General features: G+C 36.9%; 1 protein-coding gene across 5 annotated transcripts in view; it reads right to left on the bottom strand.

The window, feature by feature from the left end:
* CDK14 (cyclin dependent kinase 14) overlaps positions 1–27,137 on the bottom strand; it is a 228,510-nt gene that overhangs the window by 115,817 nt on the left and 85,556 nt on the right. For all 5 annotated transcript variants that reach the window (XM_077936923.1, XM_077936922.1, XM_028750584.2 and 2 more), the window contains 3 exons: positions 19,990–20,084; positions 9,922–9,984; positions 991–1,114 (listed from right to left, as the gene is read on the bottom strand). In XM_077936923.1, the coding sequence (XP_077793049.1) occupies positions 991–1,114; positions 9,922–9,984; positions 19,990–20,084 (282 nt within the window). The remainder of the gene's footprint in view (positions 1–990; positions 1,115–9,921; positions 9,985–19,989; positions 20,085–27,137) is intronic.

The following is a 27,137-nucleotide window of genomic DNA, read 5'->3' as shown; positions in this document are numbered from 1 at the left end:
GTGAGTTGTACTGTTGAGTTTTATAAACTTGTGATACCAGATCTGAAGGCCATGTCTTCAGGTTTGAAAGGTCTTTAGTGATTTCGAATTTATTACTCTGAAAAAATATGACATCCTATCTGCCAAAATCAACCAGCTACATTTACATTTCTATTTCTTGTGTGCATAATCAGGATAATAGCTTCACAATAATCCTTGTGCAACAACCTTCTAAGAAAATAGAAACATGAGAGAAATATATTCCAAGAGCAGCAAAATCATTTGATGTCTTTGGTGGAAGAGCAACTTTGCATATAACTTTGTAATATTAATACTTCTGAAGAGACAGATTTGCTTTACTATTTCTCATTATGGCAATGTGGGTTCATGACCCTATATAGCTTTATCTCGTAGTTTAAATTTTTATTATAGTTTTCACTAAAAAAGTCAACTCATCTTGTATTCAATTTCGAAATATCGTGATACAGTATAAGGAAATAATATAACTTCAATTAAAAACATTTATCTTCTCTTTTCTACCCAAGTCTAACTACAGATTTTCATTAAACACAATGTAAAATAATAAGGGGGAGACTCAACACTCCATTGACATCATGAAAGTATGTTGCTGGAGACTAGTCTTTCAATTAAGAAGCGACCAAGAAACATCCTAAATATGCTTAAAATGCTTCAGTGTCTTCCTGAGCCCATAGCTGTATGGAAAAAATATTACTTATTTGCAATAACAAATAATTTCCTTCAAGTTAAATACCATGTTAATAAGAAAGACTGTACTCAGCTGTAAACTGTAGGATTTCAAACTTTCTACCTAGTACTGAGATTGGTTACTTCTTTCCATACTCTTGTCATTCAGTAGGATATGAAGTATTTCTATGAATTTTATTTTATCAATCTTCACTGTGTCCAGAGTCAGCTTGTGACTAAGAGTAAGACAGCTGAAACATTTCCCACATCATTATAAGATAATCTTTTAATTAACAGCTTTCCTACCAAAATCTGCCAGCTTCAACTCCCCAGTGTCACTGATCAGAAGATTTTGGGGTTTCAGGTCCCTGTGCAAAATGTAACGCTGGTGGATGTACGAAAGTCCTCGCAGCAATTGAAATAAAAATAACTGAAAGAGAGGGGGAAAAACATTGTCTTTATTAATACTTGCATGCAGAACACTGGCTTCCTTCACAAAAAAAGCAGGGTGTCTGCATATGGGTAAAACACTTCATTGGCAGCTTTGCTACAGGTGTGATTTTAAAATACCAGAATTTATTTTTAAGCAATGTTTAATATGTAGAGGTAAGAAACATCCATTTCCCTGCATCCAACTCTATTCACCTGCTTTAACAATCCTTAACAATAACTACAAACAGTAGAGTCAATCCCTATCAAGCCACAATTATATTCTGTTTACCCATATGGCCTTAGAGATTAGGTGGTAGCCTGAAGACAGATGTGTATCTTCACTAATTAAAGAAAACAACAGCATATGGAGAAGAGGAAAGGAGAAGAACACAGTGCTGGGACAAAAATTATATACGAAAGTAGTGAAAAAGGATATAAAAATACATATAAATCCCAAAGGCTTTTATTCTCAAATATTTGATACAAGAGGTTTTTTAAAAAAAACTCAAAATGTGACCAAAGAGGGAATTTTAACTTATTCACAATACTTCTAAAGATAGGCTAACTATGGGATTAGATATGTTCTCAGTATGCTAATATATACAGGAACTCACTGTGCACTTTGTATTTTCTTATAATTTCAAATCTCATATAAAAGTCACTTGTCAGAGGACTACATCAAATATTAGGCTTGCATGCTGGCAAAATTGTGAGTTTCTTTTTGCTGATTTCACCTCAGCATGCCAGATATTAAGGCTACTCTTCAGTAGCAAATCTTTTGTAAAAAACAGTCATAAGGTTATTATTACATGACAAGATAATTGCAATATATCATAGACATAACGCAAACATTTTACTTCACCCAGCCGTTAAGCTATTTGCAAACAGTGATGTCCTCTTGTTTGTGTAGGAATATTAGACCATTAAAAATTCTCAGAATCAATATACCGGCATGAAGTAGTTCCTAATTAGCTATCAACACAGCACCTGTATGAATTTATGGAATATGATTACTGAATAAACCAAAGGGCAACATGAAAGTACAGAAATGTCATGTTACTGAAGCTGAATGTTTAATTAAATGTCCTTTTCTCTCTGCCTGTTCACATGATAGTATATTGTTAATTTCTGAAAGAAACTGAGGAAATACAAGGGTAACAAGTACAGAAATAAATTAGGAAAAGATAACGCTTCAGGTGGCATTTTTGACACATTGTATTTTTAAACAATGAAATGAAGCTGGCTAGTATAAATCTTAAATTTTAGATTATACATTATAAAAATAGCTTTTTCATCTCCCAGTACAGGGAGGTTGCTCTGGATCCTAGGAATCATCAAAGTTTCTTTTGACTGAGAACATAATAGGCCATATTTATTTATACATAGATCACTTTTTGAGGAAATTTCCCCACAAAGCAGCTTAAGCATATCCACTAAAAACCTACTCCACCTGTGCAGGAGTACATATGTGAAGTGCTCTGCAGTACTGAAGTAAAGTTGTAAAATTTCAATTATGTCACACCTAGATTTTTTTTATTTCAAGTCATCAGTCTGAAAAAATGGCAAGCCACACATTAAAGACAAATGAACAAAACTTCCTGTTTGGTGGAATACTATTTATATAGAACAAATATTGTACAATGTTATGTTAGAATACACCACTGTACACCTTGTACCTGCCATTTTAATGTTAACTTCAATACTGTGAGCATCGACAGGCTCCCCCTACTGGTGGTTAACCCCCTCATCAGACTCACCCCTCTCCGAGTGGGTGGAGTCAAATTTTCTGAGGTCCAATGCCTAAGCCAATACCTTCTCACATGCTGTAATCAATAAAGTTGTGGCCTTTTCTTGCCCATTAACCTAATATACCGTGTCCACGTGTCTTCATTACCCAAGCGGGGATCGGGTCCTCGAATCACAAGTTTGGTATTTAGAGCAATGACAAAGTGGCTTAGGATGCCTCCAACACAATTTTATGGGAAACTCTGAAAATAATCAGGATGTCCCACTGGTAAGGGAAAGGATGGTCAAAGGAGTTCCAAAAAGGGAAACACACAGACAATTCAGACAACACTGGAACAGATGCTACACATATAGAAGCCTACTTGCTTTTATATTTATTGACAAAATTTCTAGACTACCACCTATCACACACATAGTGATCTTATAATGCTTTTCAACATATACATTCAACATTGAACAACAACAATATACCATATTTAAACCATTCATTAATAAAATACAGCTTGCAGAAAAAACTAAAAACTTTATATAACGTTAATGACAGTAATTGCTTCCAAAGGTCTAGCTGAACAGATATATATCATGGGGAAAATAAAAAACAGATTCACATAATGTTAGCTTTGTTGCATTTTGAAGTGCAATCAAACTGTTTAGTTAATCTGTAAAACAATCTAAAGTACTGAAACACCACACTTGATGGCCATGCAAAAAGCATGCTTTTGCTGTTTTGCCTTGACAATCGCACTTTAACTGAGGTACTGCTTTCCAATAATGAGTCCTGGGAGCGATGGTGCCATTGGAAGGTCAAATCAATTTAGAGGTTTATGGAGTGTGATATCAATGTGTTAGCAATGATTAAAATGTAAGGGCAAACACATTAAAACCAACAATTTCTCCAATAAAGACGTATCAGCTCTCTCAGCAAGAACTAAGATTCTTTCCACTCTTTCAGACTACAAACTACAAAATTCTCCAGTTTATGACTTAAGAGATTTCCAACAATTTTGAGACTCACTTATTATACTCACAGTAAGTGCGTACATAAGGTGACAGAAAATGGAAAACTGAAATGTGGAGGTGGGTTAATATTTTAAAGTATGCCACTGGAAATAGTTTGAGCACTGAAATTGTAAATTTAATATGGAACACCATTAGGGACAGGCTTGCCTTTGAAAGAATCCTCTATGTCAGGGGTCTGCAACCTTTAAGACAAAAAGAGCCACTTGGACCGAAGAAAAAAAAACTGGGAGCCGCAAAACCATTGCGACATTTAAAACAGTGGGGAGTGTCAGGGCACACAATGCGCCTCCTCCCCTCACTAGTATCCGCCCCGGAGCCGCGGCAAAGGTGTAAAAGAGCCACATGCGGCTCCGGAGCTGCGGGTTGCTAACCCCTGCTCTATGTAAAGGCCTCAGTAAAATAAATTCTAAATCTAAAGTTAAGTTTAAAGATAATGGATGATAAGTAGAGAGAGCAGAGGATCTTGAAGTTGCCCTTTAACAGTTAGCACCTAGACAGAAGACTGAGCAGGCACACAGTAATTTTAAATGTGCATCTATACATATAAACAAGCATGTCTGTTTTGTTTTGTTTTTCAGATCTATAATATTTTGTCCTCTTTTTGGTGATGGGTTAAGTGGTCACCTTAAACACTATACTGTAAACATAAACCCTTACGTTCCCCCCCCCCAAACTATATCCTAAAACAGATGGTCTTAGAACTAAGTAGAGGGCAGTGACCCTGGGATAAATCTTTAGTGGTACCCGGGACCCAGTGCAGGATGAAAGTTTTGCTGAACAGACTCAGAACAGTGACCACCATGCTATCAAATTCAACATATATAAGTGGACAATTGCCAAGAAAACCCAAGTCACATTTTACTTCATTGGCTCACATTCTAGCAGCAACATCTAGACCTACAGATGCCAAGAGAGCAGTGGAGCTGCTGTAATACCCCAAAAGAGGATGACATGCCTTCAAACACAGAAGACAGACTAGAATTATAACTGCTGGATGACATTTCCAACTTTCATCAAAAAAGGAAAGAAAAATAAAAAGACAAATTTTGATAGACAACTTCTAAAAACTGATTTTTAGCCCATGTGTCAAATGGCGATGATGATGGTGGTGATCTCCAATGACAAAACTAGCTTACCACCACATCCCTGAAGAGACCTAGGTGCAGATCCCTACTTGACCAGGGTGCATTCTAGTTTGTCTTAAGGAAAACATATTCTTACAGCCCAAATAGCCTTTGAAAGGACATGAAATATGTTAATAACAATCCTCAGAACAACAGCATTTTGGGCCTTCTAAGATAGTGGACATTATAGGGGCAGAATTTGCTAAAGACATGATTTCCAGATTTTGAACTCTATAGCATAACTACATTCTTACAAGGGACAGATATCACACTTGCTTTCACAAAAAAGGCTTCCTTCCAACCAATTCCTTTCAGGACTTTTCCATATGGAAACATCCTACAGTAAGACCACACCACTAAGATCTTTATATTTCGAAAAGTACACATTTATACCTTTATTTACTGTGCTTATCAATCTTTCCCGCTTCCTTCACAATGCTGATGTTCTGACAAGTATGATTAATTAACTGAGCAAAATAATACACCTTCATGATCTGCTAGCATAATGTTAATAGGAAGAAAGAAACTGTCCTCCTTGATCAATGAGGTTAAAAGGCTCCTTCACACATCATCACAATCAATGGCTCTTTCAAAATTTAATGAAAATGCTAAAGGGAAAAAACTTGCACAGACAATTCTTGATCGCCTTTCTTTTTTAAAAAACCTTGCATATATACAGTATATGCAGCATGAGGGATGAGGGTTCAGTTATGGAAATATACTGTAAGATGATTCAGGTAGTTATGCTTAAAAACTTAGAGGGGAGCATTTTTATTTAATGATCATGCATAGTTCATTAATGTCTAAGTGGAAGAGATAAAATAATCAGTGTAAAATCATGATGATTTAGTTGATGACTGATCACCAGAAAAGCTTATTTTAAAAAATCGATTCTCAATGCCATCTGAAAGAGACAGCCTTAATTTAGCATAACATTATCCTACCCTTTTCTGCACCTGCTTACCCTCTAAAGAGTAATGGAAAACTGCAACTTATCAACTACATTAAATGCCAAATAATCCTGTTTAGTATATCCACTGTAATTAATGGAAAAACCCAGCCATGCGCCACAGACATCACACCTTCTGAAACAAAAGCAGACATTTCAAAGATGTGTAAATGGATAAAATTATAAAGAAATCGTATAGAATCATGAATATTTCCAGAATGGATCCTAGATTTTTGCTCAATCCTGTTCATTGATGTAGGTCTGAAAAAGTGTGCTGCCAATGTAAGAATTTCACCTGCATGCATTCAAACTGATCTGATTTTAAAAGTCTATTAATAAACACAGGTTAAACTGCATGTGTTACACCAGTATAGAATAACATCTGTTTATTTTACTGTCTACACATGCACTGTAAGACACACACACAGTATATAGCATTCCCAGTATATAGCATATTAAATATTCTCCAAATTTCTTTTTATGCAGGACAATTACTTTCTTCTTTCTTCTATGGCTCCCAAAATATGAAGAGCAATACATATTGTGCTGCTATGTGTCAATCATCTTGGCAGTGTTATGCATGAATATACCTTAGGGAGATTTCAGGAAGGAAAACATACACATTCTAAACAAAGGGGGCGAGGGTAACTCTTGATACAATAAAACAAGCAGGTATATTAGTAAACCCTCCATTAATGCATTAATTTGAATTGCAGGATACATTGAAAAACTGCTGCTCAGAAAGATTATACTCCACATGTATTTACACAGGCATATTAAAATACTTCTTTTTGTTTAAATGAAAATGATGTATAATAAATGTTAATGAATTACTCGCTTGTTCTGAACACTCATTGCTTTTGGGTAATTTCCCTTCATTGCTTTTGGGTAATTTCAAGCATAATTACTTATGCCTATAAAAATATAAATATTTATAAGATGGCAAATACCCTAAGGCTTTCACTCTGGTTGTTAATTTCCAAATTGGTCATTAACTTATCCATTTTTCAAGAACAGATATTACTTAGGCAACGTAGTTAAAGGATAATGTTCATGACAGAGAAACATGTGGGACTTTAGAATTTTGATAACATTCACCAAATAAATAAGCTTTTTATGTAAAATTTCACAACTTCATTGCAATTTCCCTATTATCCTAGAAACAGAAAAAGTTTTATGAATAAATATTGACATGAACTATCTAGCCAATTCTTAGCTGCAGCACAGATATATAGATCAATATTAGGAAGCAATATATTTATATCTATGTCTTTATATCTATCTCAATAGATATAGATATATGGATATGCATTAGGAAGTAAGGTTCTAACAGCCCTCAAGTGTTTCACAGCAATACCATTCCTAAGTCAAGGGGAAAGCTGAAACTCCCTCAAATGGATTCTGTGCTGGTTGAAATGCTGCTTCTGCTTTTCTTGACCAAGAAGTTGAAAGTCTTACCTTTCAAAAAAAAATTTTAAAATTCCAAAACTGAGCTCTTTAATTGTAGCCACTCATGAATGCACGTTCTACCTTCCAACATGGAACTAGCATTTGGAACACTTTTACAAAGATGTCTTAATCTTTTCTTATGATGTAATTGTGCTTTTGGTTTGGAAAGGAAATGCCCAAAGAATGGTTAAAAAAAACTAGTAAAAATATTATCTACATATACACACACTGGCCTAGTTTAGAGGTAACAGGAAACAACAGTCTCACCTCTTTTAATCTTAGGACAGAAGGGTATTAGAAGCTTTTCCCAACTGCAGACCATGAAGAGAACTGATTAAGAATGGAAGCAGATGCTTCTCAGGTGTGTGAAAGAGGAGAGGGGCTTGCTGTCGCTTATTCACATAGCAGGAAACATGCTTTCCCATTACGTCTCAACTAGGCCCAGATATTTCATTATTATACACCTACGGTGACACAAACTAAATGGTAATAATTGGAGTAAGTGTGTATTGTACAACCCAGCAATTTATTTACTTATTATCCTTTTATTGTTTGTTTTTACAGTGTATCATAGTATAATAATGCATAGTATAACAAAGCATCAACCAAACTCCAATCTGTCCCATCAACCCAACAATTTATGTTATGGTTTTGAGGTTATTAAAAATGAACACCAAGAAAACTAGCACAATTTTTTTAAGCTACAGTATTTTTAAATGCTTATTATTATTATATATATTAGAGTGATATACAAAGACCAAACAACTCAGAATCATTTCAGTTATTACAGCAGACATGTGATGAAAGGCAGTTATGTCAGAAGGAAATTTCACCTGCAATTATTTTTCTGCAAGTAAACCCTAGAGGAATCCATTACTTTCAGATGGAAAACGAGAAATAAAAATGGATTCCTAATTAGAACAGAGGTTTCCCCGAGACACTAAGGCTACTAATAAAGGAAGTTTATGTTGCTGTGTATTCAGCGTTCTTACTACACAAAGCCAAAAGAAAAAAACCACATTGTTTATTTTTACACAAAAATAAATAGACATGGTTATACAAATCTTCAAAGCAGCCAAACTAGAAGTGAAAATGTGTTGCTTGAATACACTAAAAGTATCAGTATAAATTTCTAGTGCCTCTTCTGAAGGTCTACGAAAAACAACAACTTGAGGCCTTTAACAAGGAATGCACAATGTTTATTTTGAAACATTTATTGTTACCTCCCCTGGGTGGTACAATGACAAACAAGGAATAAAATAAAGTAAAATAGGCAAGATCTTGTGCGTCCACTTATTTCTTAGGCAATGCACACTTTTTTTGGTAGAATGTCTTGGTCGTATTGAGAGATGCCAAACAGCTGAAAACTCGTGTAAGGATCTGACACTTACAGTGATCCTTCAAGTGCACGTACACATTTTAAAACTTGATTATCCAGTTTAAGATATCCATGTTAACACTTCCATGTTAGGTTTTGCAGAGGAAGCCGTCTTGGTGATCCTGAGCCCAGAAGGGAGCTTTCTTCTGTACTGGCCCTGCTGCTTTGGGGGAAAACTCCCCTCTGAGGTGTGTCACGCTGTTTACATTTCATGACAAGCAAAGATGCACCTTTTGGTCCAAGCTTTCGGAGAGAAATGTATTGCATCATGATACCCTATTTTTGCTTTTGTGGTGTTATTTATCCTTAATTATATGATCCTGATTGATTTTGTTTTACAAGTTTTATTGTTTATTGTGACTGTAGTGTTACTGTTCATCACCCTGGGTCTCTTCAGTGAAAGGCAGAGTACAAATTTCTCAAATAAAATAAATAAATGTAACATTCAGGGATATAAGCTGGAGCAGGATCACAGATTTCTGCAGAATAATGCTGAATGTTCTCACAAGGGTTATATTCCAGTGTTAATGTTTCCACATGCACGAACTCACTTGATTGCCTCCAGAAATCCCACAAGTATTGTGTTGCAGAACCAGAAATTAATCCTGGGGCATTACAACACACACACACTTTCTTTTTATTTTAATTTGAATACATCTATATAATGCAATCAATCTGTTAGGACCACAGCTTTTTCTCATTCTTACAAAACGTACATGGACCCTAACATAGAGAAATAAATCACAATCCTAAATTTAACAATTTGAAGTATATATTCTATGATACAGTGTGTTTATGATTATTTCACTGATGAAAATAATCAAAAAGCAAGGCCGCTGAACAAATATTACCTGGGTGGTCTCTAAGACGATTGACTAACTGGATTCTACTTTACGCTGAAATAATTTGGCTGATTTCCCAGTAGGTAGCCAGATCAAGTTTCCAGCTCATATCCAAATAACAAAAACTAACGTCAGCTGTGCCTGCTAACATCCAGCTTACAAGAAGCAGTAAAAGCAATATTTTTAAAGGGCCAGTTTACTTTCTTCAATCACGAGTCTGCTTGCATTATCACTGTATCATTTCTTACCACACACAATCCTAATATAATAATGCTTATTTGGAAAGTGGTATCCTACCTTCACATTGTCTGGATGAAGTCCTCCAGGATGTTTGTCCATGTACTGACATAAATCTGTGTGCTTGAAAAGAGAAATCCAAGAAAAGGAAGGAGGAGGGATTAATTACTACTATTGCTACAGAAATGTAACAAATTTTCTATTCAAAACCCACTATTTCCACCAGATGCAGCAAATAAGGGGAATACATGCTATGCTAACATGACCTTCAGGTTCCATCTCGTTATATACCTAATAATATTTCATATAAAACTCTAAAATGCATCTCATTTTCTAGCTGGAAACCACAGGAGGGGAGAGCGCTCTTGTGCTCAGGTTCTGCTTGAGGGTTTCCCACAGGCATCCAGGTGGCCACTGTGTGAGAACAGGATGCTGGACTAGATAGGCTAGATAGGTCTGCTCCAGTGTTGAAAGTCAATTACAGTTACAGCAGACTAGAAGCATCCCAAATGGTTCAAGGCCCACATGGGGCAAAAGATTCCTGCAATGAAGGGGGACGGACAAGATGATCCTTGTGGTCCCTTCCAACTCTACCATTATATTATTCTATGTACATACTCATCACTATCTTATTGTAATATTATTTTTTCATTCACTGCAGTCTCTATTAAAACAATGTTGTAGTTATAAAAACCTCTATTTCCTTATTTACATTTCTAAATGCACTGCAGTGAAATGTGTGTTCCCACAGGAGGTCAAAATCACATATTTCTCTGTAGTCTTAGATGTCACACATTCCTGTCTGCAGTAGAAATTGTTCATACATTAAAACCATAAAAGGAAAGATATGCCTATAGTAGTTGGAATGCAGAATGAAATTTGCAAACCTACATTCTACTAGAAAAATATATATGCTATTAAGGCCAGCATAAGAAGCTCTACTTAATGTTAAATATAAATGAAGTTGCTTCCAAAGAGAAATGATTTAACAACTGCCATTATAGAGAAACCTATGTCATTCATAGAAATTCTGTGTAAGTTGTGCAATAGTGCCTAAACACTGAAAGGAAGTTTAGTACCTTCATCTGCTCGTTCAATAAAAACCAAGTTAATTATTCTACATCTATCACCATGCCGCCCAACATGTTTGGGTTTCAGTTTCATTGGTAAAAAGAAAACACTATCAATATTTTGAATGTTTTGTTTCCTTTACAAAGCCGCCCAATACATTTTCCTGGTTGATATTACTGACTAGAGGCTCCTTCCCTGTTTGTCCGCTCACCCACCCCTTTGCCAACTGCCCTTCCCCTACACTTTTATACCTCACTCACACCCTCGCCTATCACCCACAGCTTATCTTTATCAGCTTGCTTCATAACCCATACTTCCCAGAATACCAAGGAGCCACTTGGGCTCTACAATACTAGAGAGAATGTTTGGGAGTGATTGTGTCAACAGCCCATTTCATCACACCATTCCATAGTGAGACTAGGGCTTCAACAGTTTTTCTGTACTGGAAAATGCCCCAGGACATTTAGGAAGCCATTGGGTTCCACCAGTCTCCAAGGGTGGGCAATTCAAACAGGTCCTCCACCCTTGGGGGGGGTGTCAATAATTATTGTCACCAATCCAAACTTTACCAGATAATGGTCCAAGTATGACAAGGAAATACATAGCATAATGCAGCATAACTATTGTCTTAAGAGCTTCCTTGCCCTTGTAAACTATAGCAAATTAAGTGGAGCAGGATTTGTTTTGTTTTGTCAATGGAGATGGATGTAGAGGTGATATAGAGGTGCTATAGATTCTCTGCTTTTCATAGTAGCCCCATGTTCTCCACATGTTCCAGCCCCTAAAAGTTCATGGGGATGAAGAGTTTGAAACCCGTTTTCTAAAGTTCCCTTTAGATAACACTATATCGCTATACTGAAAATGCTTATTTATAATTAATTTCTTTATTAATGCATATATCATTCAGTATAGGTTCAACAGTTGCAATAAAAAACAAACATGTCTATCTTTAGAATGTCCCTATCTTTAGGGAGAGGGAGAGATATTTGGATATATAGATAGGTAGATTTCATTACTTCAGGGACAAATCTCACAAAAGGAGTTCATACCCAGCCTCCTCCTTACTCAGTAATCATTCACTATTAATTAGCCACTTATATTTTCAATGAAATATTCTTCACTCCTCCTCTCTTTCGCAGCAATGATAAATCTACATGTGACTTAGCTGTCCCATAGTTGTACCTAATTGGTTTCAGCTGTCATTTCTGAAGCTGAAATGCATGGACAGCCTGGGGCCTGTGAATGAACAGGAAGCATTTCCAACCACATTCCCATCATGTCAAACCAGCAATGTGAAAGAGCTCTTCCATTAAAACAAAAACTGTACTATTTAGCTTCTGGCAATGACATCATGCAGCAGACAGAATGTATTGTTTCACTGAGGCAGCAAGACTGTTGCAAGCCATTCTTTTCTGCTAAAGAGATTGCACACATTAGTTACGCTCCGGAGGTTCTTCTGACAAGAATAGTTTCCCTATTGTCACTAAGAAATTCTTAAGCAGACAATACAATGCAAAGAACAATAAAAGATATAGCTGAAGTAACATATTTGCAACAATTGCATGCAACCATACTCTACAAAGAAGTTACTCTAAGTAGAAATATAACAAGACAGAATCCCACATTTTTAGGATTATTTGTAGTCATTCTCATTTATGAAATAAATTGCAATTTAAAGTAATAATTAAAATTAACATAAAATATTAAAGTAACCAATTATGGTATTTTAAATTAACCAGTAACATTTTGGCATCATCCTTGCATGGCTTGAAATTTTGGCTCAGCCCTGATGTGATATGGCTTCATCATAGTATTAAAATGATCACTCAGTAAACACTTAGATTTTAGATTTTATTCACTAGAAATAAGCATCCATGTTATTGTATTTATACAATTAGTTCATTCTTATAATGCTAAATTATAATTTAGCATCATGTATAAACCTGTCCAAAGTTCACAAGTATGTCAGTGTGAAAGTCCCTTGCATTCTTTGTTCTACTAAATATGTTAATTCCACAGGTTTTTTTAAAAAGCCTTCCATTCTTACCCTTAAAATTGTCATTCATAACCATCATTTTCTTGCTTTTTAAAGATTGTTTTCTTGTTATTCTGTTTTATCTATTACTTTTATGTACTTGGAAATGTACACATTTGAATGACACAATAGTTATAGAAACTTATAGTAAATTTGTTTTTAACAAGTCAAGTCTTTCTGAATTCAAGGGTGCTTATTCTCCTCAAAATGTGCATGTGATTGAAGTCTTAGTCAATATTCATGCATTTTGGTACTGACCTTTCCACTCTTTTACAAGAACATCAGTGTTATCTACTTGTACCATTTATATGAACGCAAAACATGAAACATTTTAAAGCTTTTAAAATAATTCTAGCTAATGAAGTTTGCCTTTAAATTACAGAAGCAAGGAACACAAAATGCTAAGTTATTTGTTATAGTTGCATTTCACCTTTCTTTCATCACCTCAGCTCAAGGCAGTTTCCCATTCAGGCACTGACCATAGCCAGTCCTGCTTTTTTAGAGTCATGCACAATAAGACCCTAAGAAATTTAGCAATTTGTGAATGTGGAGCACTACTGAGAAGACAGCAGGTTGTCCTCAGAAAAGGTTACAGCAAGGTTTAGAGGACTGAATGTCAACACTGCTCTTTGAACATCCTTTCTTTGGGGATGTAACCTCTATCCCAGTGTTTCCCAACCTTGTGCCTCCAGCTGTTTTTGAACTACAACTCCCATCATCCCTGACTAGCAAGACCAGTGGCAAGGGATGATGGGAATTGTAGTCCAAAAACAGCTGGAGGCACAAGGTTGGGAAACACTGCTCTATCCTAGGAAGCTTTGGTTGGCCCTATCAGCTTCCTTGCTGCCCTTAATCATGACCGACCACATAATTCTCTGAAAATGAAGGATAATTCCTAGAATTTTTGCTATCCCTCCATACAGAAGATGAACAGAAATGTTATTTTAACTCAGGAAGCCAAGAGTAATGGGTGGGAAGGGGGAGATAAAATGTTTTATCTCTGATGTTCTCTAGTCTGTATTTTATAATGGAATGGGTTAGACAGCCAGAGAGAGAATGAAAGACATTGGCCTGTAAAGTTTCCCATAATGATGACAGATTTCTGTCTCAAATTTTCATGTTTCAGGGGCACAAGGATATCCCCTTTCCCAGCAAATAGCCCCAAAACAGAATTAAGTTCAAGAAGAGACAATCATTCTCTTATCTCAATCTTTGCCATTATATGGACAATAAGAGAATGGCATTCTCATCCATCAAATAATGACACTGATAAATGAATGAACATTGAGCCATCTGTTTGCATTATGATACTTCTACCCAGATCCTTTTAACTATATATAGCCAAAATATCACATAAAACATTTGCACATAGAATTGCAGCAGCATCCAGCGTGGGGCAAGTCCATCTTGCTATGTTGCCTGTTAGCTTTAGTCCCACTAGAATAGGATATTAAATCAAGTGACAGAGCCATTAAGAGCATGTCTGACTTCGTGCTGACCAAAATGCCTAAACTATTCCATGCAGAAAAGTGACACCAAAGTTTGCCATTACATTCCTTCCATATCCCCATCTTCATATATTTCTATGATTCCTTGCAGAGGTTGGATGGCCATCTGTTATGGATGCTTTACTTGAGATTTCTGCATTGCAGGAGGTTGAACTAGATGACCCTCTACAATTCTATGATTCTTATACATGTATAGTACAACTATGCCACAAATGGTGCGAAAATTATTCTTTGTATAACTGCATTGGCTCATATTGCTGAAAGTCCCTGGGTTGATTCCAAAACTAACACACTATAAGTTGTGCTAACTCCATCCTCAGATTGTCCTATAGTAACACTGCACATTGAACTAGCCTACTTATCTCATTTAGAATGAGACTCCTGTTTCTCTTTCAGGTCCTTCCTCTTTCGATCCTATGAAAAATGCTTGCCTCCTGGTAACAGCTTTTTAACAAACTAGTTTTTCAAGCCAAAAGTGCCAGATCGCTTCTTCATTCTTATCATCTAAAATGGGAGGGTGGGGAATTCCATATTTATCATCTTACTTTGATGCCTTTCTACCTCGCCCGTGGGTCGATATTGAAGCTCAAAATATCACTACATCATCCCTGCTTACATTGCCTTATGCTACCAATTTTGAAAAACTTGTTAAATCTTTTTACAAGGTATACTTCTGAGGTATGAAAAAGGTGATATAAAAAAACTTGTTTCTGTACTGTCCCCTCTAAGCCCACTTCCTTACTTTTCTCAATTGTCCCACTTACATATTTGCCAGTTCTGCTGCAATGGACAGCCCTAGGCCTAATCCCTGCAGAGGTGTACCTAGGTTTCCCTGCACCCTTGGCAAGGAGATGTATCAGCACCTCTAAAGCCAGGAGAGACCAGAAACTTGCTTTTTGTTGCCTTTCGCGCACTGCCAGTGACTTCCACCACAGCCATTGGAAGCCCCCATCCTCTTTCTCCTCTGTCAATCCGTCTGCCTGCCTGCCTTCTTCCCTTCCTCCGCTCGCTGCTTTCCCTTCTGCCTCCTTCCTCCCCTTCCTTTTTCCTCCTCTTGCAACTTTACCCACTCTCTCAGTCTTTCTTCCCTCCGAGCCCAACTGGTGGGTGAAGAACTCACACTTCTAATAGTGCCGCTGGCAGACTGGGGAGGGGCCCCTGCAGGCTGCTGTCATAGCCCATGCCAGCAACTGGATTCGTCTGCTGAGGAACCCAGAGGAGCCGGCGTGCCTCAACCTCCACTGTGTGGAGGAGTGGTCTAGTCTAGGGCATTGTGCGGACGGGCTAATAGCCACTCAGAGTCAGGGTGGAGAGGTGTGATTTTTGTGCGTGCGCACACACACACACCCCTGGGTCAACCTTTCAAACTGGGTATGTGCCTGACTCCTGCCAGTAATATTTCTGATGGAAGGCAAGTAATTTCTAGAGAGAACTAATTCTGTAATGTTCAGCCCAGACACTGAGATCCAGCTCTGAGATCATTCTCATTAGTCACGCCCGCCCTGTGGAACGCCCTTCCATCAGATGTCAAGGAAATAAACAACTATCAGACTTTTAGAAGACATCTGAAGACAGCCCTATATAGGGAAGTTTTTAATATTTGATGTTTTACTGTGGTTTTATAATTTGTTGGAAGCCGCCCATAGTGGCTGTGGCAACCCAGTCAGGTGAGTGGCATATAAACAATATAATCATCCTCATCCTCATTACAGTGCAGCAACATCCAAAGTCACTAACAGATAATTTGAGTTGATTATTTCAAATTTTCCAAGTTTATTATTAAATCCATGAAATCTCTAATATAGGATTTCAACTGGACCACAAAAGGAGCCAAAAAGAATCTTCCATTCTTAGAAAGTGGTTCTAAAATTGAATTACATCCTGAAACTACAGATCTCCTGTGCAGCAGGTATTAAGAAGTATATAGAACGGTGCAGTGTAGGGGGTCCTTGTTCTAAAGAGAATCGTGTTCTCTCTGAATTAAATAACCTAAGGCAAAACCTTCTTCCAACAGAAATCTAATTTCTCATTGTATAGGATTATTATCATGTGAACTGTAATATTTGTATCCTTATCGCTGCTTTTTCATAATCCAAAATGCCAGCACGATGGCCCCAACTTTGTCTGCCGGTTTAGTAGCAATTGTATTCTTTGCCAAATTATCTAAGGACTGCCTCTCCAAATGATTCAAAGCAACACACTATTTTTGTGTGTCTTCTAAGACCTAATCTTAAGACACAGCTGTTTGAAAACAGGATGGGTTGAAAGATAAATCTGGTTTCAGTTGTTGGTATAGTACAATGAAAGAGGAGATGGTACCACAAAATACTGAACTTCTATATATCTAACTAAGTAACCCATCTTCGTAACTTGTATATACAAGTATTTATTACATTTTCAAAATATTAATCCATGAGAACTTAAAAATGTTTAAAAAGTCATACCTTTATTTTACAGGTGTATTTTTTCTAAACTTACTTTTGGAATGCTTCATGGTGTTGACGTATTATTTTATGAAGCGTTTATATTGTATTCAGTTTTGTAATTATATATATTTTTAAATTGTAGCTTTCCCTGATAAAGGACCAGAGTGGTCCAAAATGCTTTGTACAATAAATACATATTTTTCGATCCATAGGGCGCACCGGACCACAGGGCACACCCAGTTTTTAGGGGGGGAAATCAAGAAAAAAAAGTATTATTTCCCCCCTAGCCCCAAAGAGCAGCGTACAGGATGCGCGCAACCTCTCCCTGCCGGAGGGGTTGCATGCGGCTATGTCACAAGCCAAGGCAGCCAGCGGGATGGATCCCGCTGGCTGCTTTGGCTTCCTCTTTAGCCCCACGCAACCTCTCCCTCCCGGGAGAAGCTGCGCGGGGCTAAAGAAGCCATAGCCCCGTGCAGCTTCTCCCTGCCTCAATTTTTTGAGGGGAAAAAGTGTGTCCGATAGAGTGAAAAATACGGTAATTTATTTCTACTCTATCCTTTTTTATTGTTTTCCTAGTATTTGTGGCCTTTCTTACAAGGCTAGTTTACAAAAACTATAATATGTCTTGCCCAGGTCCAACAGCAAACTGTAATTTCTCATAAAATCAGAAGACAGTGACAGCACAAGAGAATGGGGGATGGGTAAGATGTAAACCCAAAAGTAACTCATAATGCCAACATGCAAACTAGCCCATTGTCTTCAGTGAGATTTAAGTAGATCCTCTTTGTTCAGGATCCTGCCTAAAACATTTTAAGTACTATAATTCAAAAGAGTTTTACAGAGGATGGGGATATATAGTCAGGGTTTTTTGTTTGTTTCCTCACATAAGTTATACCAGCATGTAGGGAAATTTTACATTTCTTTTTTATTTGTCACTACAGTTTTCCAGCTAAAGGATAGTTCAGGGAGGCCAAAAATCAGGGAAGAGAAATCAGTAAGGGAGAAAAAGGCATCAGTTTTCCCTGGTATAGCTCAGCTTGTCTCCCTTTGATTACAGGCAGAAAGGCCATATGCAAAGGGATGTTGTAGCCACGAACATGTCTTTGCTACAGAAACTGCTTTTTTGAATGCTCCTGTCTCAGAGAAATGCTGCCTCTTCGTCCTTCTGCCTACCCAGGGCTTCCAGTGTATGTACCTTTCTAGAGAAAATGAATGCTCACTGTTCTACCAGCAAAACATGAGCAAAGGATGGAAGCCAGCAAGAGGCATTTGCATTTGCATTGCACCAATGGATAATTCTGCAATTATTATTAGAATCATAGAATCATAGAGTTGGAATAGACCACAAGGGCCATCGAGTCCAATCCCCTGCCAAGCAGGAAACACTTTTTGGCTGTCCAATAGATATACAGTGACATAAGGCAAGACATTTTATTCATTTAAAAGTTATGCAAAATGTGTTTACTGTTACATAAGATTAAGAGCTATGACTTGTCTTTGGTTACTCAGTTTGAAATTAAATAACAGTAAAATTCCCATTTATTTATACATTAGACAAAAGCATTTAGCTATGTCAATGTCTCCAGTGTCATTCTTGCAACTGTTCTGCACCAGTTGTTTTACAGAGAAATAACCGTATTATTAAAATGTATCATTTATATGTAAATAGGCAAGGTAAATGGACTTTTCATAACATACTATCTAAAAACCAACCCTATTTGAGATTCATTTGCTTCTTATAATATCCTGAACTCAATTTGTAGAAATTTGGGGTTAATTGTGACTGTACATTCTACAATACACCAGTTAAATGCTGAAGTGGTTCTACACAAATACCATATGTTTGTCTTAGGAAAACGCAGAATGATTAATTAGGAGTTCAGATCCAAGACTTCACAAAGCAATTTTCCACACAAAATTAGATCATTACATTGTGCAAATTGAAGTTTTAATTAATAGCTGAAATGCAAGTTAGAGAGTATATGCTATGAAGTATAAATTACATTCCTCAGACTTTTTCTGACACTGCTTATTAAAATACATACTGCCAGGTGAAACAAAAGTCACTTGGGGATAATTTAATCCTGTATACTGCTTCCCTCCCGTCCCCTTTTAAGTCTTACAATAGCCACGAGCCCGATAAGCTCAAATAAAAATGGTCTATAATCATTTGGCAAGCTATCACTTATCAAAAATTACTGAAGAATCAATAACATTACAATAATGTCTGCTACTGTCAATACTTCTGTAACAGTTTACTTAAATTATTGACATCCTGCCTTTTGGCTTCTCATGGGCCCTAACACAATTCACAACATACACTGAAGCGATATTCATGCATACAATGTTTGCAGACAATCAAAAGCTATAGCTAGTATCATTTTCAAGGCAACTCAACAGAAGCCTGGCAAATCTGGAACTATACTTGATGATCTGATAAAGTTAGTAAGTCTGAACTTGGACTTTGTTACTTTAAGTCATATGCAACTACTAATTTTATGTGCCTATTTTATAGTTTTGTTTTCCATCTTTGAATTTTTGTCCGTTATAATATTTCTGTCTGTTTTATCCAATTGAACTGAAAATTAGATCTTAAAAACGAAAACCAGATTTTACACTTGTTGAATAATGTCACTAGAGCTATACCTTCCTTGGTGGCCAAATTTCTTTTTTTAGCTTTTAAGCGTCGCAAGACTATAATTGACTGTATTGATATGGGGCTATCTGTTTAGCCCATTTTAGTGTTGGCTAAGTTCTAAAATCTTCCTGGATGTTTTAACTGTGTATTGACAAATGTACTTTTTCCTGACTGACGGTCGAATAAAAGGTTGATGATGATGATGATGATGATGATCTTAAAAAGGTCTGGTCCACATCCTAGGCAACCAAACTTAATGATGGACTGGGAGCAAGATTTAGAGAGGCTCACAGGTTTCCAGACTCAACACACTAGATTATATTCTAGTCTCTCTCAAAGGGCAGCAAGGGACTATTATTTAAATAATCTGGGTATTTTTTAACTAAATGGCATCCATTTTGCTTTTTGAGGCCCTGGTTTAGATCACAGTACATACAAATGTTAACTTACCACAAACTCAAATACCAGTGTCAATGTCTCCTTTGTGTGAATAATATCATGAAGCAGCACAATATTAGAATGTTTTAGGCCCTTCAAAAGAGAAGCTGAAAGAAAAAAGGCACAATTAAAGGAAAATATAGTTAACCAATAAAGTCACCCAAAAATGATTTCAATACTAGTAATATTTTGTAGGTGTTCTGAATGACGCATAATCTGTCTCCACATACAACCTATACTTATTTCACCTAAACCCACACAGAATTATAGAGTTCACTGCATTTCACCTTCCTCCCTACCCCATGAGTAAAGTATAAAAAAGGGAAAATGTTGTACTTTCTAACTTTTTTCTCCTGTGTGAATAATTTTTTCAAATAAATTAATGTGTATTATTAGAGCAAGTTTAATATGTTAATGCAATATTATCTGCCCTGCATACCATCAGTTGAGTCAGTTTGCTACATTAACCCATAATAATGTAAGTACTTTATTCAGTGTTTTAACACTGGATTATCCAAATCAGTCACTTCATATAAAAATTATATTAAGTCTGTGGAAAAGTAACAGAAAAACCTTTTCCTATTAAACCTGTAAAAGGTTTTGAACATATTTTATTTTTCTCTGTAATCTATATTTAATGCTCACACTGTAATGCATATTTAATGTGCACATTTAATATTCCTAAGATATGGTATATTTAACCAATGTGACATGACAAGCCATGTGTCACTACAGAAGCCAAAATGCCAGTGGTAACTTGTCAACTCACACATACATCAGAAAACGAACAACATCCCTCATAATATAAATGTATATCCAAAGACAATAATGTGCAACTGTACAGTCATATCCAAGTAATACTTTTCTGGTTTTTGTTCTTTTATATACTTTGTCCCCTAGCTCAAGATAGCGCTATCCTTTAAGTCAAAATTCCTAGAGCAATGTTTACATTACAAGATAGAAACAACAGCTATATAAAGGGGAAGGGGAAGGGGGAAAATGCTTTTGCTGCTTTCATGTGCCAGTCAGTGCAGCAGATAATGAGCTAGCTGGGCCAATGGTCTAAGGCAGCTTCCTATGTTCCTATATATTATTTCCAGGAGGTCTCACACTGAGGGATGGATTAATAATATAGCTTGAAGTGAGAGGGGGGGTATTTATGAAACACACACACACACACACACCAACACAACCAGATGTCTTCATCTGCCTCTGATACAACAAAACATGTCTCTCCCTTATCAATCTCTACAGCCACAGCAGGAGTTGTAACTCTCCAGTGGTTTGACTTCACCCCCAAAGGCACACTCTTCCATTGTCTGCTGATACAGACGGATGCCAACCATACATATACATGCACTCACGCACGCACACCCCACTTCAAACTGTATGTCTAATGATGTACAATAAAACCAATCCAGTAAATGTTCAATAGAAAGAGGGCAACCGGCTTAACATAACTGCATGCTTTCCTATTTACGAGTTTTCTATTCTTCACTGTTAAAGTATCACCTCAGGCCCTTACTCTTCTTGGTGATCGTTATTTTCTCTCTAAAACCTCAAACAGGTCATTAAAACTTAAACACACTGAGCACACCACACTCTGATGCCTGTCTACTGGCTTTCTTTCCCCTGATCTTTTATTATCTGTCCTCATCACTTTAGGTATCTATATTAGTTACTGGAAGCCCTCCACCATATAAACTCAGTGCTAGCCACACACAAAAGATTACAACTATAAAAAGAACCCAACATCAATACAAATGCAAATGAAGCATTTATATAGTGCTTCAAATTATTCTGAGCATATTATTGTGTAATCTGTATTCCATATAGTCAAGCAAGTCAGTATTATTATATCCACATTGCAGTTGGGGATAGGGTGAACCTATGAGACAGAGGCTTGCCGAGGGCTACCTAGCTGAGTCCATCATGGACAGGACATTTCAATCAGGGACATATCAATTCTTAGGCTAAGGGAATTCTCATACTTGAGGTCTTTCTTGTTGGAATTTTCTGCAGTTGTGCCTTAAATCACCTTTAAGAAATTCCCATCCATCTCAGACTCCTTTTTCTTTGAGTATTTCTAACCATGGAATCTCACCCAGTAGCTCCTTAAGCTTTTTGACTACACTCAGCTTCCCCTTACCTCTTGTATAGCGAACCCCAAGAGAACAGGATCACTTTCTCCTATGGTTACCAGTACTTCCACTTCACCCTTCTGGAGTGACTGTCAGAGTTGGGGGTGGCTGGAACTACTTTGCAGTGATTCTGGTTCTACTTGGATTATCGTTTCCAGAGGGTGATGCTTGGGGTGTGCACTTCAGCCCCATGGAGACTTCAATGCTGCGCTCCTCAGGGTTTGATTTAATCCTCTATGCTGTTTAATATCTACATGAAGCTACTGAGTGGGGTCAGAGTTTTGGATTATGTTGTCAGGAATATGCTGACGACCCACTGCTCTACTTCTTAACTTCACTGCATCAAAAACAACAACAAGCCAATGGTACTCTGGTTCAGAAACCAAGTGAAAAACTTCAACACAAATCATTCAAGAGACAAACCCATTAGGTTTTGAAGCTATCAATGAGCTGATTTAGCAAGAGTTTTCGGTCAGAGGTAGCTGCTGCAGCTAACAGGTAGAAGAAGTAGATATTTTCCATCACATAAAAAACAAGAGTGAAATAAACTGGAAAGCACAAGCAGTACAGAAACCAAATTAATAGACACAGCTACGCTATGTAAAATACAATTTTACTGGATAAATTATTTTTAACAAAGTTTAAAAACAGCACATACACGTACACCCCATTAGCAAACTTGTTATGTAATGCTAATCTGACATGGCGTTTTTGTTCTTGCAGCAAATGTAAAGATAAACAGATGGCTTCATTTTAATTCAATTCCCAAAGAGTTTTGAGCAAGCATTCTAGCATATGATGCAAGAATCTAACGTTGGGATGAATGCCCTTATTGTTTGTCTAGAATCTAGATGCATGTTTCTATAGGATGATAAGTTGTTGTTTATTTCAATACTGTACAATTTCAGCTATTAGATGTTAGGATAGCTAGAGGAAACAGAGGAATAAAGAAGTTACAGCAAAAGGCAAGAAGTCAATTTCTCCATACTAAACATCACTCTAAGTGGGAGGTTCACATGTGCTCCCTTGCTCCCCCCCCCCAAACACATGTTGCAGTTACAATTGTCAATAATAGCCAAGTCGATATTCACTTGCAAAAGTAATGAAACTATGGAAATATAGTCTGGCAAAAATCCAAATTTTCCCCTCTACCCCAGCTGTCCTTTTAGAAAAAAGCATTTCCCACTTTTGCACTGCACATCTTATCATCAAATCAAAGCTCATACAACTTCAAAAGCTTATCTTCTTCATCTTAATGAATGCAGTTTGACAGTAAGGTCACAGCACATTACACAGAGAACTGTAACAAGAATTAGGAGCTTGGTTAGAGGAAACAAATTAGTCTTGCATCAAGTTTGGATTACCCAGGTTTATGCAATCATTCCAAAGACAGTATTACACTAAAATATTGGGTGGTATTCAACCAAGAAGACCCACTAAAATTAATGGAACTAATTTATTCTTCTTAATTTCAATTGAGTAAAACTACTCTGAGTAAAACTACGCTGAATACCAATTTTCTCTGTGCTTCTGAAGGAATCATTATCGCTCAATAAGGATTATGCTATTATAGCTAAGTCTATATTCTGGAGGTTACCTACACTTTAGCAACATTGAATGCCAAATAACATGTGAAGTGTAGAGCGCAAAAGGGCTGAATATGCCGAAAGCAAGCCAAAGGCAATTCCTGAGCAATGTTTGTTTTGCATCCCTTCCAGTACTACAACATTATTATCATTAACCATATTATTATTTGAGGGGGGTTGCCATTCAATTTGGCTGCAGTTATGGGAAATATGGGAACAGGACCATTCCATCAGTTCTACTGAAAGACCAACTCCAGTTCCTGAATATTTTCCATTCCAGATGGTTATTATAAGAAGTACAGTATTTTACTTCAAAAACTGGCAACTAAGTTTTCTATTGTCCTCTTCCTTCCCATCCTATTCTCGCTTTTGTGTCATGACTTAGATTGTGAGTCTGTGGACAGAGGCTGTCTTGTTGTAAATGATTATGTATACATCATTCTCGTGAGCCCTTTTGTTGAAGAGTGGGATAAAAATGCTCTATATAAGCGAATAATAAACACCATTAATGTGTTGCCCCCTTTAAGAATCAGGCTCTATGTAATAGTTAATTCTGTTCAAAAATTATTTTTAATTATCAATAACAATAATATATATATTTGTTATTTATTGCTTAATAATTGATTAATGAAATATTGATTGATAGACGTAATATTGTTGTGGAAGGGGAAAGCAGGACTCAGTAGGTGGAGTTAGTTTACATCAGTTCCAAACGTCTGAGTAAATCTAGGCAAATCCCGCTTCAAAACATTCTAAATCACTGCCTTATATAACTGAATAACGATTTGAGAATACCTTTAAATGCCTTAAAACCCTCGAAAATACTGTAAGCACTTCGAGTGGGGGAGGGGGAAGAAGCCTGTCATGCATCAAGGGGTAGGGTGAAAGTTGTGAAAAGATGGATTTGTATTTATTCAATTGGGGTCAAAGTGCAATGCACTTTGTATGCTTCAGCTTTAGTTACACTACCTTAATTGGGGCAAGATGCAAGAGTAAAATAGGTATGTTTAACCCTTAAAAGGGGGATAGACACCTTTCAAAAGCTGGCAGGAAGCAGTGTGTGTGTGTGTGTGTGTGTGTGTGTGTGTATACACAGTCGTACCTTGGTTCTCGAACGCCCTGTGACTCGAACGTTTTGGCTCCCGAATGCCGCAAACCCAGAAGTGTTCCAGTTTGTGAACATTTTTTTGAAGCCAAACATCCAACACAGCTTACGCATATCCCAATTGAGTGCAGGAAGCTCCTGCAGGCAATCAGAAGTCGTGCCTAGGTTTTCAAACATTTTCAGAACGGACTTCCAGATCAGATTCCGTTCAAGAACCAAGGTATAAGGGGGGGAGGGGATTTGTCATACTACATGTGACTTCACCTATTTATTTAACTCTGTTCTTTTCCAATTACATATGAAGCTCAAGAGGTGTGTTTCAGAGCAACAGTGGGTCTGGGTGAGGGAGACTAGATTGTTCAATTTCCCAAAGTGCTATGACCAATTCCCATTTCCTCCCACCTAGACTCCAAGATCAGAAATGAGGCTAGCTGAGGCATTAAAAATTCTGCCCTGCCCTTCTGCTTAACCAAGGCCTCTAAGGCAGCTCACAAAATTCTTTAATACAAGAGTTCAACAGAATAAAGCAACTACACAACTCAAAATCCATGAAGAAAAAGATAACTAATTTTAAGTTCTGCCAAAGCTTTGATAAATAAAATACAAGCCTAAGAAAAGAGGACACTAAAGATAACAAACTTAGAGAATACACAGAAGACAAAATCTGAAGTCTGAAAAATGAACCAGAAAGCAACCACTTTTTTCTAGGCAATGTTTATGATTTTTTAAAATACTAAACAACAACGTTCTCACACTATGGGTAAGACTCTTAGCAGATGTCCTGGCTCACATCCTTGGACAAAAGACTCAGAATCTCCTTTCAAGAAATCCTGGAAGTTTTTGGTTTTTTTACTAATTCACCATGCAATCTCTGCATCAGCTCAAAACACATGTGACACGTTCAAAAGGCAGAATCTAGGATACATGGATTGACTTAAGCAAAGACATTGTCCGAATATGTGATGTGCCCCTTCTGATTGAGCTTGCAAGCAAGTGTTCCTACAGCAGGGGCTGGGTCTGTTCACACTTGCAATGACAAGTCCTTGGAGATGGGACTCGAGTCCAATCTTCTGAAACCCTCCACCTCTGACCTGGTCACCTACATGGATTGGCTAGCCAGCTCCTTGGCTACCATAGGAACCTCACTCCCTGAGGTGGCAACTGGTTCAACTGGTTCTAACTGCCTTACTGAGGTACAGCCCTTATCCAGATCACTGTTTGAACTTTCTTAACCACTGCCCACCTCAAGGTGGCTACATTTTAATGTGTTTTTAATAATAATAATAATAATAATAATAATAATAATAATAATGTGTTCATCTAGAATAAATTGTACCAATCATGGGGATGAACAATACATTTGAATAAAAAGGTTAAAACTGTAGATGTTTGGATCTAGTTATACAGTGGTGCAAATTTTTAATGGAGAAAGCAAAAAGGCAGTAATTCCAAGCCTAACTATGAAGCCGTGTAAAAGCAACACCCACCAGTTTTATGTTTGAGCAAAGGGAAACTGAAAATAGCTAAGTTATATTTAATTTTATGCAACTCCATCTTATTTTAAGCTGTGACTGCCTTTTGAAACAAATAATTGCTATTAAGTAACAGATACAATTTCAACAAACTATTTTCATCTGCATCCCCATCATTTATCCTCATTGTGACTGACATTTATATCGCATTGGTGACAGAATATACTGTATCTATTGAACACTGTTATAGTATCCCAGGAAATGTGTTTAGATTTTTAGCATGTTAATATGTATGAACCTCTTTGACTGGTGATTAATTATTTATGTTCTTAGAAAGGATATTTTGGAAATTTGCAGGTTATGCTTGGTGTGTTTTCTACCCAGAGTTTATGCAATGTGGAATTTAGTTTTGAATTATCTAAGGCTGAGAAAGAAGCATTTTTACAAGAACATAAATAATTGTCATGTACTGCATTTTTTCATTCTGCATTTTGTCTTTGAAGAGATTATGGCAAATAGGTTGGGAAAAGAATCCTGAAAGTATGAGGAAGCTGATTAAAATTTTGATGAAAAAGAAAAAGATAATTTTAGTATCCCTACTCTTCCATGAGATTTGTATCATCATGCTAATGATGGCACTGAAATTCTGAGTGGGCAATTTTTCATTAAGTTTTTCTTATTCTCCACTCAAAGCTTCAGCTTACAAGTGCTGTTGGGTTTTTTTGTCAGACAACATGAAAAGTTTCTTGAACTATAGCTATTTAGCCTGCAGCAACTTTTTGCTGTCTGAACTTTGGCGAGAAAGAGTCAGAAAGCTTGTAAAACAAGTGTGGGAAACAAATACTGATACTTAGCT

This window comes from Podarcis muralis, chromosome 12, assembly GCF_964188315.1.
Source record: "Podarcis muralis chromosome 12, rPodMur119.hap1.1, whole genome shotgun sequence".
Classification (NCBI taxonomy): domain Eukaryota; kingdom Metazoa; phylum Chordata; class Lepidosauria; order Squamata; family Lacertidae; genus Podarcis; species Podarcis muralis.
The sequence above is the reverse complement of the archived record's forward strand: the minus strand, read 5'-3'. Positions and strand labels throughout refer to the sequence as shown.